This window comes from Sander lucioperca, chromosome 17 (genome assembly GCF_008315115.2).
Source record: "Sander lucioperca isolate FBNREF2018 chromosome 17, SLUC_FBN_1.2, whole genome shotgun sequence".
NCBI lineage: Eukaryota > Metazoa > Chordata > Actinopteri > Perciformes > Percidae > Sander > Sander lucioperca.
In genome coordinates, this window is record NC_050189.1 from 31,053,335 (window position 1) to 31,067,499 (window position 14,165).

Below are 14,165 nucleotides of genomic sequence, written 5' to 3' on the forward strand. Positions count from 1 at the left end.
TTCCAATTGTTTCATTTTGATCATTGATGATAAGCTGTACTGAATGTTCCACACCATTATAAATACAAGTATTCTCATGTTTGAATTCTGTTTGTACTTGTGGTATATAAAAGTACTTTTGAAATTGAATCTGTACAGGCAGAGAATATATTAAAAGAATGTTTTTCATACGAGTGCATACTTGGGAATATTTATTAATTTAAAGTTCATATTCAGTGCCATTACATTTCAGTAATGGGTGAGCTTATTGGGCTTGTTAGAAATGGGTAGAAATATAAGCGGATTGATAGCCATAAGAGCCAAACAGTTTTCAGAATTAGGTTAATTGAAAAAAACGTTGCCCAATAGAATACGGCTTATGGGGAGGGGCTTGGTCGGGCCAATAGGAATGCTTTATACTACAGCGGATCATCCCACGTCCATGGGGGATGGTTTTCCGTTGGGCGCCATTTTGATTAAAGTAATGTGAGGCTGGTATGTGAGTAAGATTGTCAGATATTTTCTCAATTTAAACAAATTTATACCCGAGTCGACTGACGTTTGACGGACACTAAGCCATTTGAGTACACCGAAAATGGCCACGGGCGCAAACGCAACTCCCTTAGGGAAGTTGCACCCTAGTATTGGCGCTAAACGAGGATTTGACGCTGGGCCTGGTGCAGGGAACGGGTTGATGCCAACACCAGTGCCGCCCGCATCCTTTCCTTCTCTACAAGCTTTCCAGCCCGCGATGCCAAGCGCATCTTTTCCGCAGCCACATCAGTTCATTCCTGGGACAAGTTTTTCGCCCCAGGTCCCACAACAACCAACTGCGGGGGTCGGACTGGCCAAACCAGGTATGTTAACCGAACGTCCGCTAACGTTAGAGGCCCTTAATGCGGCATGAGTTGACGCTGGCCAGGTAATGTGGCTAGGCTAACATTGGTCAAAGGCCCCACATCAAGCCCCGGCCTGGTGCAAAATGGGGATAGCCCTGCTAACATAAGTTAGCAAACACATTGTTAGTGAGTAACGTTAGCTCGCTAATTTGCATCAACCTGGGTTATCATCTTTCAGTGTTAGAATTTGCTCATAAAACGGCTAATTTAATGTTGAACCGATTACGAACGTCGTAAACGCTGACGTTAGGGTAATGTTAATAAAGAAATGTAACGTTAGCTAATGTTGGACATCAACCAGTGCAAGGTTAATGTTAACGTTCCTTGTTACTGGCTCAATGGCATGCCGAACTCATTTAACATGAAACAACGCTAACGTTAATGATGTACTTAAACGTTAGCTAAATCATGTCATGGGCTTAGTTGACCAAAAGGGCACATTTGCCTTATATTAAATCGGGTATTCCTATATTCAGTCCGGCTTCTTGTAGCTAAGTTACCTGTGAGTCGTTCACGTTTCCTCTTCTTGTTGTTGCCTCTTTCGATAAGCAAGGTCATGTTGAGTGGCGCTTGAATGTATGTACATCCCGTAACGACACGCATTAAATCTACAGCCAACATGAATAATTACCCCCCCCCCCGTTTCTTTCTGTAGATTTCAGTCAGAAGAAATCACGAAAGAGGAGTCGTTGGAGCAGTGAGACTCCTGATCAGAAGACAGTCATACCGGGCATGCCCACTGTTATTCCCCCTGGACTGACCCGGGATCAAGAGAGAGCCTATATAGGTAAATGTTTAATTAAAATAAATAATTAAGGTTGCCATATTATTGTAATTCTAAATGCAATTTTGTTTCAATATGTCTCATCAATTACATCTTTTTGAGGTTCTAGTTTCTTAAATGCTGCATACCATTATTAATGTTATATTTATGTCCTGTTTGCGGAGTTCCCAACAGTTAGAGCTTTCAAAAGGCACCCACACGTGATGCGTTTACTATAAACTTTCAATCATATTTTCAATGTATTTGACAGTGACATTACAAAATGGGAATTGTCTAATTTTGCTCCAACTGTTGAGACAAAACAATAATTGCTAATGAGCAAAGATTATAACTTGATGTAAAGTGTTAAGGTTATTTCTCTTTAATGGAAGTAAAGATATTCTGCTGTGGCAAGTGTTTCTGATAGATGAGATAGATGGTTAAACTCCACTGCTTGCTGATATCTGTCCTGAGCTGCAGGTCACTACTCACTTGTCTTGCTTGATCCCCTACACATCATCAGTATTGTTCCTGTGCATGAAGGCGTTACTCATAATGTCCTAACATGCCAAAGTGTGCTTCTGTTTATATTGGGATAAGTGTGAGCAATGCTGCTTTAATGGCAAATCCATCCAACATATTTAAATTACTCTACCAGTTGATTTAGTGGCCGTTGCGAATTGGGAAACACTTGATCATTGTTATTGTGTTCTTAGTTTGACCTGTAAAAACAAACGTGTGAAACAAATAATTTTCAACCATAAATGCCTTCCAGCAGCAGTGTAGCACCAACATACTGCCTTCACAGGCCCTCAACGGGGTGTTCTGAAGCAGCGAAGTCCTTTTTGTCAATAACTGACATTGTTATTGATTCTGTTCACTCATTGGTAATGGTTGTTCTTCCTTGGTATGTAAACGTCCATTTGTGCCCACCTTCTGTTGGTCACACTTATTGTTTCCTTTGCTCATTCAGAAAATCCCCTTAAACAATCCAAGGGAAGTGTTTTAAGATGAAATTGCTGTAAACCACAATTTACGGGGCCTGTATTTATCTCTTTAATCCAGAGTTAATTGTTTCAGTGACCAGTGAATCTCTGTGTTTGGGGGGGTATTTCATTACAGCTTTCATAATGTGCATGGGATGACTGATTTATTTTTTCATTGCCTTCTAAATTGTCTCTGTCACAGCTGCCCCTCAGTGTTAGATCTGTGGAGTGCAAAGAGTGACTACCATCACCTTTTTTTTTGTTATTGAAACGTGCAAAACAAATCGTCCAGTCAGTGATTTTTAGACCCGATGTGTCCTTAAAATGCCAAAGCCGTTAAACACAATATGCTGCAGTATGTGAAGCCCTGTCTTCTTTGGGGAAGAAAAACACATCATAGGTTTGAAATATTAATGGTTTGGCAGGCATTTTTAGGAATCAAGGTCTAGACATATACTGATATGTTGCCATGTTTATTCATTGTCTGAGTAAAGGTTAGTCCGGTTTATGCTAATGTAATGACCTCTAGAACATATTCCTATTGGGTAATGTTTTTCTCTGATGTCCTAAGATATTAGTAAGTGGTTTCATTCTTTAGAGTCTTACCACATGTTAATTTGATCTCCCTTTACTTTTTATTTAACAGACTCACCATTTGTCTTTACCTCAGTAATGTATGAGACGGTGCTCTAATGTGCAGAGCGTTGTCTCTCTGATGTTGTTGTGGTAACCACATTTCTCTCCATCCTTGTTTTTCTTTCCTAACCTGAATTCTTCCAGTCCAACTGCAGATTGAAGACCAGACTCGTAAACTGCGTACAGGAGACCTGGGAATCCCTGTTAACCCTGAGGACAGGTCGGAAAAAGATTAAACCCATGAACAGTAACATTTTCTCTACCTTCTTGACTTTTTGGAAGACAAATGTTGATTTTCAGTTTATATGTGGTTGCTAGCTTTAATTTCAGATTTCATAGTAGTTAGCTGGCAGATGTAGCTTTTAGTTAGCTATCTCCTAAGTAAAGGGCAAAATGTTTGAGTTTTTCATAGTGTCAAAATCTAGTGCTAGAGGGAACTTGAGCTACATTCATATATTTATAATTCTCTGACTGCTCACAATTCCACCACCAGTAAGCATACATTCTTGTGTATTTACTGGTACTGGTAGCTTTAGCACTTTTTTATATTTATGTGTAGTTTGTTTTGAATTGTTAATGGTACATTTATACATAGGGTATAAAACTATTTATGGCTACCTACATAGTTACGACTTAAAACATTTGGACACATTCATTTAAAACGGTACAGTGGAGTGCAAAAATTCCACTTTATCGATTAAAAAAAGTTTTTTTTTTTTTTTTTTTTTTTTTTTTTTACAATCTGTAGTACTTTGAAAAATCAGATATATGCCTATTTCTTTCTCCAAGACAATGAGACAGTGTTTGCAATTACATCGAAATAAAGCATATTATTAGTTTTTTCAATTTGAGATTGAAATACTGTTCATTTTATGAAATTGAATTTAAAGAAATATTTCATGAAAGCGAATGGGCAAAGTGCAAACTTGTATGAACTGAAATTTTGAACAAATCAAAAGAGATGTCAGTAAAATAACAAATGTATACAATTGAATGTTTGAATTCCTTGACTGTGAAAACAGTAGTTTGACTTAAAAACCTTATCTCACTGTCCACTTGGTGGATTCCCCCCCCCAAGCTTTTATTCAAATCTCATGGTTGTCCACAGAGGAGGAAGTTTGCTCTGAACCAAACCGTTCTTGATATAAGTGTTTTCTTTTTTAATCAAACACATTATTCATCTCCATCTATTATATGATCTCAGTTGCATTATGATGTAATGAAAAGCAGTGTTTCAATCTTGGATTAAAAAAACAATTGAAAATCGTTTTGTGAGAAATAGTGTCCAAAGTGGAAGGGAGCAGGGGGGGGTATGAATGCCACTGTATATAGGTCAGTGTAAGATGAGATGTATTTCAGCTGAGCTAAGCAAACCACTGCCAGAACAAAGTTGTTCTAGAATATTTTGCACCACTTTTATTGGGTCATTTCTCATTTTATTTGACAGTTAAGTGAAATCGTTTAGCCTTCTAGTATTTCTGCATCATGGTTTCACCCACTGCTTGTTTTGTGTGTGATGTAGAGTCCTGTGTGAATATATAAATACATATATGATTCATAATGTATAAAGATTTTCCTCTGAAACAGGTTCGGGTCAAAACACCTTACTTTACGTAAATTACTTTATTTTTTAGCATTGATTATTTCATATCTTGTTAGCCGTAAAGTTAAAATTGTCCAGATGAATTGTCACTTTTGGAAAAGTTAGTTGATTTCTCACAAGTCCCATCAATTAATATTGCCCTGCCTGACTTTTTTTTTTTTTACTGGATAATATATAATCTTTTTTGCCAGTGGTGATTGAGCTCATGGCCTGTAGCCTACGTGATAGCATACCAGTGATCAAAAGGTTCTGGTCCAGACTTAACAAATGATTTGTCGCTGGTCATCTCTGGTTATCCCGTAATGTGGCTTTAAACATTTCCACCCAGAGGGAAGGGGGGCATGTTCCAGTTTTCCCTCTGGACTCTTGAGGTCTGGAAGAAAACTGCCAGAATTGTATGTGTTCTGGAAAAGCAGTGGCCAGCTTGTAACTTAGTAAGGATCTGTTCCCGCAGGACGTGGCTTGCTCCCAGAGTGTGTGAAGCTGACCTTTTGTTAGCTAGAGTCCCTGTCGCCTGTACACTGTATATAGTTTCTCTTCATAATCGGACATTTCCACAGCAACCAAAAAGTTGATTGCAGAGCTGCAGCACTCTTATAAATCACTCCCCAATCTAACGTGACAGAACCAACTGGGGGTGTTTCAGGTTGTCACCGTTGGAAGTTTGAAGCATAAAAGGAAAAACCCAATTATTTTATTTTTTCTCACTCTTCACATCACATGGACACACATGTGGCTCTCTGATGGGAGAGCGTAGGAAAAGGTGGATATCTAATCTTAATTCCTTTTCTCTAACCCAAATTACCCCACATCAACCTAACCCTTTTTCAAGCACAGAGCCTCCTTAACGCAGCAACACAGGTTTTCAGCATCCAAGGGGAGGTACGGACCTCTTCCGCCACGCCAACACCAAGCAACTCTCAAAGCCAGCGTTTCTGCTTAGGATTGCGAATTTTGCTTTGGTTTCTTTTTCTTACCTCCCAACTTTCCTTTCTTGTAGGCCAACAATCCTGTATGCAGGTTTAGTTATGGCCATGTAATATTTTTATTTTTTTTTGCTTTGTGGTTGATGCCCCTCCAGTGTATTGGGTTAATTACCACTATACAGCTTTGGTTGCCCCCTTTTACCCTTAATTGTTTAAAAGAATGGACTCTAGCCTTTAAAATGGCAGTGCAGAGTTCCTACATTATTTTCTTTTCATTTTGAGTTTGCTCTTGCACTGGCCGTGAGTCATAGTCTATCTGAGAATTCTCTCAGTAGATCCAAATTTCCAAAACTATTTTTTAGATTTAACATTGTTTCTAAGACATGTCAGTACCCACTGATTCAAAATTCCTAATGATCTGAAATTCTTAAAGTCTTAGTTAGCTGTAGGGAGCATGTGTGATTGTTGACTGCAGAGCTACACTTTTAGAAAGGTATTGATGATGTTTTCCTTGTCTTTTTTTTTTTTTCTGCCATTTTCAGGTCTCCCTCTCCAGAGCCCATCTACAACAGCGAGGGCAAGAGGTTAAACACCCGAGAGTATCGGACGCGAAAGAAGATTGAGGAGGAGCGTCACTCCCTCATCACAGAGATGGTTGGACTCAACCCTGACTTCAAGCCTCCTGCCGACTACAAGTATGATTTTTAAATTAGATTTTTCACAAAATTACTGTTTTTAGGGCTATAGACAGTCTGTTAAGAACCATTATCTCTCTCTAGAGCATATCTAAGCATTACATTAATTAAAAAAGGCTCAAAACATCCACATTTTTTGGAGCATGCTCAAGTTACCAGATCTATTTTATAATTAAGAGCTACAACCAAATCACGCATCCTATTTTACAGATTAGCTACAAGTATCACTACTCCAACAGTAAAAACGATTACCTTTATGTAAGTAACCCTGCTGACTGGATTGAGTCTTTCTGGATTCAGTGGGACACTTGAAAAACTTTCTCTAAAACACCTCAGTATTTTTGTGCTGCGATAGTTTGCATCACAAGGAAGCTAATAATTAACTAATATATATGATAATAAAAGGCCCATTGTTTGTGACCAGAGGCTAATATTGTTAACTCGGCAACTGTAAACTGATGATAGTAATAATCTCAAATTCTGCACGTTGGTCGGGGATGGGGTTTTTAACAAGAAGTCTAAACTTAACAAAATGTGACGTGTAGGCATTGTTATGAGTTCTGCTTTCTGTTGCCATTGTTCTCTGCCCGCTACAACAAACGCTCACATCAATAATCACCATTTTACTAGTGCATCTGTATGGAGCAAGACAACCAGTTCTTAGAGAAGAACCGCAGAGAACGTTAGACAACGATGTCCAGGTCCTTGTTAGTACTCAGGGACTACAGGCTATTCAGGGGGAGCTTCAGCCCGCATTTACAAACCAAAAGATGGACCAGGATGTTTCTCAGCTGTTCTGGTAGAACAGAAGGAGAAAGCTGTTCATTGCTCCTTGTAAATGTTTATCTTGTGTTTCTTTCCTGCAGACCTCCAGCCACCAGAGTCAATGACAAAGTTATGATTCCCCAAGATGAGTACCCTGAAATCAACTTTGTTGGTCTGCTAATCGGACCACGGTAAGTTGGACTTAATATTACTGTCTTGTTGCATTATTTTATACTTTCAGAAGCAGGTAAGTTAACAGCCAGTACAGTTGAAATTGAGCTTGGCTTCTCGCTTTTCCCCCCCCTTTTCTGTTTCACCAGTGGTAACACGCTGAAGAACATTGAGAAGGAGTGCTGTGCCAAGATCATGATCCGGGGTAAAGGTTCTGTGAAGGAGGGGAAGGTAGGCCGAAAGGATGGACAGATGCTGCCAGGGGAAGATGAGCCTCTGCATGCCCTGGTCACTGCCAACACAATGGAGAATGTCAAGAAAGCTGTGGAGCAGGTCAGATCACCTCAGCTGTTCTGATGCATCATACTCCTATTGCACGTACAGCTTTGCTCAGCTATTAACACTTAAGTGACCTTTTATCAGTTCATTGCTATATGTATTCAGTGTGCCTTTCGGGCAACAATGTTAGGGTATTTTCACCCTTGCTGTTTTTTTTGCAGAGTTGGCGGCCAGTAGCTCATTAACTTTGTTACATTTTAGTTTTAATATGTTGTCTTTTGTATCTTTGTTACTGGAGCATGTACGTGCGTGTCTCAGAGGAAATGTAACCACACTGCAGCCGCTTTCCGTTCGCCATTATACAATCCCATTACATTATATTGCAGCGAGCATGTAAAGTGTAACCACACTTGTGACCACTGTATCCGCATTGCCCTGACTCACTGGGACTTGAGCGAGCTGCAGAGCTGACGTGGTCTTGTTTCATTACCACAGAATCACTGCTGCGCTCCGTTCACCTAACAGCGGCAGTAAAACTGTATTTCACACTATGATGGTTGAACTTTGCAATGATCCGCGGTTCACATGTGTGCCAACCGTGGGGGTGGTATGGCCTTTGAGAAGCCATGCCTTGAGTGTCTCAGTACAACCAAACACTTTAGGCAACCAGATGTTTCATGAACTGAAAACACACTGAATACATTCGCTCTCTAGAGCATATATAAGCATTACATTAATTAAAAAAGGCTCAAAACATCCACATTTTAGAGCAAGCTCAAGTTACCAGATCTATATAAGAGCTACAACCAAATCACACATCCTATTGAACAGAGTAGCTACTAGGGCTGCTCCCTCTTAGTCGATTAGTCGACTAATCGGTCGTTTTGGTCTTAGTCAACTAAGATTTCTTTAGTCGATTAGTCATGTTTTATGCTTTTTTTCATGCTGAATGACTTATTTCCAAGAAACGTACGAGCACATCTCTGGTAAACACAAGAATTAAAGTGGTGCTTTTGCGTGACTCTTTGCGGAGAAACTCAGATTTACAGATTTGTCGATTAAATCAACTAATCGATTAGTCGATACAATTGAATGAGTGTTAGTCGACTAAGAATTTCTTCAATCGAGCACAGCCCTAGTAGCTACAAGTATCACTACCCCAACAGTAAAAGCAGTTACCTTTTATGTAAGTAACCCTGCTGACTCAGTATTTTTGTGCTGTGATAGTTTGCATCACAAGGAAGCTAATAATGGACTAATACATTATATATGATAAAAATGGATAAAAAAAAGCAAATTCTCTTTCCCGTCCCAAATACTTGTGTACTCAATTAAATTTTATTTATAGTATCAAATCATAACAATAGTTATCTCAAGACACACTACAGATAGAGTAGGTCTAGACCACACTCTATAATTTACAAAGACCCAACCATTCCAGTAATTCCCCCAAGAGCAAGCATTTAGTGTGACATAGCAGAAAAACTCCCTTTTAGGAAGAAACCTCGGTGGTGAGAAAAACTTCCTTTTAGGGAGAAACCTGGGACAGACCCAGGCTCTTGGTGGGCGGTGTCTGATGGTGCGGGTTGGGGGTGTGATGAACAGTGGCAATAATAGTTACAATAAAGATAATGGAACGGTGACTAGAAATAGTCGTAGTAATTCATGGCATAGCAGCGCACTGCAGGGCATTACAGGATGTACTACACATATAGCTTGTGTCCTGTATGTGTTCAATGGAAAAATGTTAACACCAGTGATACTTAATCAAAGTTGATGGTCAGTGTTTCCTGATGTTAAAGAAAAACACATTTGATATATTTGCATGCATAGTATATAAATGCTGAAAAATGTGTGTCCACAGATTCGCAACATTCTGAAGCAAGGTATTGAGACGCCTGAGGATCAGAATGACCTACGAAAGATGCAGCTGAGGGAGCTGGCCAGACTCAATGGCACCCTGAGGGAAGATGACAACAGGTCAGTGTAATAAGTCTTGACAGTGGTTGAGCCTGATGCACAGTCCAATGTTGGGGGGACCATTGATGAATGTATGGGCTGGAGAAGGGAAAATATAGGGGAAAGTATTATGTTCGGACTAAGCTACAGAGCACCACTGACGACAGAATGTTCCGGTTTGTCTCTGTAGGATCCTTCGTCCTTGGCAGAACTCTGAGCCACGCAGCATCACTAATACCACCCTCTGTACAAAGTGTGGTGGAGCAGGCCACATCTCCTCCGACTGCAAGTACACCAGGTGACAATCAGTTGATCAATTCACTAAATGTATTTTTTTTATGTAGTGATGAGTCTTTTTTTAACAATGTTTGCTGTTTTGCTTTGTGTAGCTCATTTGCCGCCCACAGAGCAACAGGTGGCGAGCCTCCTCAGTCAGCCCAGGACAAGGCTCGAATGGACAAGGAGTATCTGTCCCTGATGGCGGAGCTAGGGGAGGCTCCTGTCCCCACATCTGGTGGAGGACACTCCAACACCCAAGGCGGAGGGCATCGGTCCTCAGGACCCAACAATAACCAGCCACCACAGGTTAGTTGGCAACACACATGATTCCATCCTCCCATTGGTGTAGAAAAGTGTCTTAAACTGGTGACTGTTTGTGTGCAGCAGAACCGGCCTCCTTGGATGAGCTCTGGTCCAACTGAGAACAGGAACTACCATGGCATGCATGGAGGGCATGGTGGCCATGGAGGACCCCACAACTATCCTCCCCCCATGCCCAACATGGGAGGCCCCCCTATGCCCCCAAACCCCAACGGCCTGCCTCCCCCCTGGATGCAGCCCCCTCCTCCTCCTATTGGCCAGGGTCCAGGACCTCACGGACACCCTATGGGTAATAAGGGCTGACATTCATGGTTTTGGGGAGTTTTTACTAGTCCCTGTGCATCTCAGTAATTGGTGAAATCAGGGATGTTATAAGATCTAGTCTGTAATAGACATGGACATTGCACAGTCAGGAACCAAAAATGAAATCCAAAAGCTTCTCCAGGGGTCACGGACAGAGAGAGAGAGAGACATTGCTAAAATATAAATAAATATTAAAATAAAAGAGGTATTTTCTGAGTCATAAATCAGTCCAATCTGAACTCATGAAAGATACAGGTATATATTCAGTGTGACTTCACGCTTTTAGAGGATATCATTGTCTCTGATGTCCATAGCAAACAATTGTTCAGAAACTCACTTATAAATCAAAGAAAAAAATGCTTAAATACTTTTGTGAGAATCAAAAGGTTTAAGTTTCCTTATGTATCAAAGTCATCCAGTCTTAGTTTTCTGTACAATGAAACCTGTAGCTGACATTATATCACAACAGACCAATGGATTAGCTTTTATGGCGTCTTGCTCTCCTGAGAGCTTTTCATTTTTTCTGTCATGTTGGTTTCCAAATCTGCCAATATGTTGGTGTTGGCATGTTTCCATCTATCACATTAGCAAATGCGCTTTTGACTTGCTCTATTTTCACACAAGTCAATTTTCACATTGAGTTGATTTAAGAAAAAAAGAAATGGAAACTCAAGGATCCCCTTTTAAAATACAAGGATGTTTCTCCTGACAAGATTTGAATTACTGGAGGCCCAGCCAGTAAACAGAACAATTATTCCTGGGGTGGGGGTGTAAAATTACCCACATGTGCTCCAAATGTGGTTCAGATCACTGAGCAGCACAGGTAATGTTAAAGTTACCCCATCTCCTCTAGAGAAGGAAATCCAGTCCTAATGGGGCTTTAGAGAGTTGACGGATACTTGGACGAGATTTCAAGTGAAAGAAAGGAAATGAGTTTTACTTCAGTAGGTTGTTACTGAGACACAATCATCCCTTCAAGTCCCTTGAAATGCCACAGAAGAGCAACCTTGTAATGAATGTTGCATAAGCTCCTTTTCTAAATCCATATTGCATTTACAAGCTCATCGGTTTAGCATAATAAATGATAACCAAATTCAAATCTACAACACAATAAACCTGTCAATGTGCTGTGTACCAAGGAGAATAAACTGTGGCACCAACACTTAACTGTGGTTGATGTTTGGTTTCCCTGTAGGTCTGCTGCCACCTCCAATGGGCATGATGCCACCTCCACCCCCTCCCCCCAGCAACCAGCCGCCTCCTCCCCCTTCTGGACCCCTGCCACCATGGCAACAGCAAGCTCCACCTCCCCCTCCAACCAGCAGCATGGCAACCAGTACACCGCTACCCTGGCAACAGAGTAAGACCACACAAAAACTGCATTTGAAATGATTCCGTCTCTACTTACAGTACAGAGAGTTGTTGCTATGGAGATGATACGCCGTCTCGTCGCGTTGGTAGAAACTCGCCGGTTTTAGAACGTTGCAGACCAGCAAGCAGGGTCAAGTTTCAACTTGTCTCGTCGTGAATCTTTGGTCTGAACTTAGGCTTAGACTTTAGTTCTGTGAAGAGGAGAGGAAGTGTCAGATAGAAAAAATAATTAAGATACCACTCAGGTCATTTTAACTTTTACTACAAGTCCACTATATAGGCAATAATCATTTGTTCTAACATTGTGACAACCCTATGAAACGCCTGAAATAGGGTTTGTGCTTTGCACTATGTAGTACAGACATGTTTATGTATGAAGTACTGACCATAATTATTAGTTTAAGGCCCTGACATTTTGAGTGACTCAAATACTAAACGGTTTTTCAGTCAGGAGAATAATAGACTGTTAATTTGTTGTTCTTTCCTAATAAACTGCAGCTTGGTCATCACAAAAGTTACATTCAAGTCAGGCCAGGTCAGATGGCTTTCCTATATCTGGTTATGGTAACTACAAATCCTCACTTATGTGTTGTTGCATACATTAAAACTCCCACAATTCTCTGCTCAAATAGAGTTAGAGTTCACATGGTCTTTGGCATTTGTCCAGTAATGCAGTTATGTACGTAGGCAAATGTTTTGATATTGAGACAAGCATTTTGCAATAAATCACATTGACCTACAATGTTAGCACTGTTTCTGTATATCACACTAGTGATTAGTAGTTAAGGAATAATTTGGTGTGTATAGCTTGAGATGACAGTAAAGAGTTAATTTCAAACTGCCCCCCCTCCTTTAGATACCACCACCACCTCCAGCCCTGGCACCGGCACCCTGCCTCCATGGCAGCAGCCCCAGCAGCCTGCAGCCTCAGGAGCCCAGCCCCCACCACCCATGGGTACCCCATCCATGGTGCCTCCTCCTCCTGGCGTCCAGCCCCCATTGCCCCCAGGTGCCCCTCCTCCTCCCCCTCCACCACCTCCAGGCTCAACTGGCATGATGTATGCCCCTCCGCCGCCCCCGCCACCCATGGACCCTTCCAACTTTGTCACCATGATGGGGATGGGGGTACCAGGCATGCCCCCCTTCGGCATGCCTCCTGCCCCCCCACCTCCTCCACCCCAGAATTAACCCGACCACAGAAGAATCGTCCTCCCACAAGAGTTTCCACCCAGCAGCACATTGTGGATGTGTGCTCACAGAAAAAAAAATATAACCAGTGCTTTATTTTTTATTGATCCTTGATATTGTGAAGACATCTCTGAAACAATGAAAAGGTTGTGTTAGTTAAATTTGTAAAGTTGCGTAACTTTAGTAAATGAGTTATTTTTCCTGTTTTTAAAAGTTTGTGTTAACTCAAAGCTCCTTGTGTGCATACAAACACTGTTGCTCTCAGGCACATGTTCTGCATTGCTCTTGTAGTTTGTTACGTTACTTGTATACCAAATAAACAACTCAAATAGCCAGTAAGTTTAATTTTTGCTCAACAGTGTCATCGCTTCAAATGTTCGATCCAGACCTAACTAGAATTGGATATATATATATATATATATATATATATATATATATATATATATATATATATATATATATATATATATATATATATATATATATATATATATATATATATATACTCACACATTTATACTCCTGTCACGTTCCCTATGTTTGCTTTGAGTTAAATAAGATTAATATTTTTGTAATGAGATGTGAATTGTATCTTAGTTCTGTCAGAAATCCTTTTTGTAGGACTGTCTCAGATTGGTTTCCAGAAATTCCCAGGGTTTTAAGTGTTATTTTTCTTTTACTTGCCTGCGTCTCAGTTGTGACAGTTTGAAAAAGGGGGATTTGATGCTGCGATCTGCCAGCTTCTGACCACTTGCACTACGTGAATGCTGAGAATCTGATATATCTGTTTTTCTGCATCTCTTTCTGCTCTGCTAAGACGCTGTGTGCAGTGTTTGTGTTGCTTCTGTATGGACAAAAATATCAGTTTTGTCCCCTGAGTTATTAGAGAAGAAAAATGTTAGTTTTGCTCTGTTTCTGGAATCAGTCTGTTGTGTCATGGCGCTAGCCTAAATGAAAAGCTGTTGACATTTTGCTTGGTTTAGCATTAAACTGATCCATTTCACCTTTTTGTTGTTGAGTGCAGACTGTTTTCTCCTTTCAT

The 14,165-nt window shown here is 40.5% G+C and overlaps 1 protein-coding gene across 5 annotated transcripts; it reads left to right on the top strand.

The window, feature by feature from the left end:
• The first annotated feature begins 427 nt into the window (after nucleotides 1-427).
• sf1 (splicing factor 1) lies at nucleotides 428-13,458 on the top strand. 5 transcript variants are annotated; one of them, XM_031290199.2, is made up of 13 exons: nucleotides 428-836; nucleotides 1,534-1,665; nucleotides 3,408-3,483; nucleotides 6,335-6,487; nucleotides 7,354-7,443; nucleotides 7,573-7,756; nucleotides 9,567-9,682; nucleotides 9,852-9,959; nucleotides 10,051-10,246; nucleotides 10,328-10,550; nucleotides 11,760-11,924; nucleotides 12,434-12,499; nucleotides 12,792-13,458. In XM_031290199.2, the coding sequence occupies exons 1-13, from the start codon at nucleotides 575-577 to the stop codon at nucleotides 13,121-13,123; spliced, it is 2,103 nt and encodes a 700-aa protein (XP_031146059.1). In that variant the 5' UTR covers nucleotides 428-574; the 3' UTR covers nucleotides 13,124-13,458. The 5 variants fall into 5 exon arrangements, with proteins under 5 accessions (XP_031146059.1, XP_031146051.1, XP_031146078.1 ...); XM_031290191.2 differs by having other exon boundaries at nucleotides 429-836; nucleotides 10,325-10,550; XM_031290218.2 differs by lacking the exon at nucleotides 12,434-12,499 and having other exon boundaries at nucleotides 429-836.
• The last annotated feature ends 707 nt before the right edge of the window (nucleotides 13,459-14,165 follow it).

What these genes read in the sequence shown, in the direction of transcription:
- sf1 (XM_031290191.2), top strand. Translation starts at nt 575, where the DNA reads ATGGCCACGGGCGCAAACGCAACTCCCTTAGGGAAGTTGCACCCTAGT. An exon ending in CCTGTTAACCCTGAGGACAG is followed by an intron (nt 3,484 to 6,334) that starts GTCGGAAAAAGA and finishes TGCCATTTTCAG; the next exon opens with GTCTCCCTCTCCAGAGCCCA. An exon ending in TCAAGAAAGCTGTGGAGCAG is followed by an intron (nt 7,757 to 9,566) that starts GTCAGATCACCT and finishes GTGTGTCCACAG; the next exon opens with ATTCGCAACATTCTGAAGCA.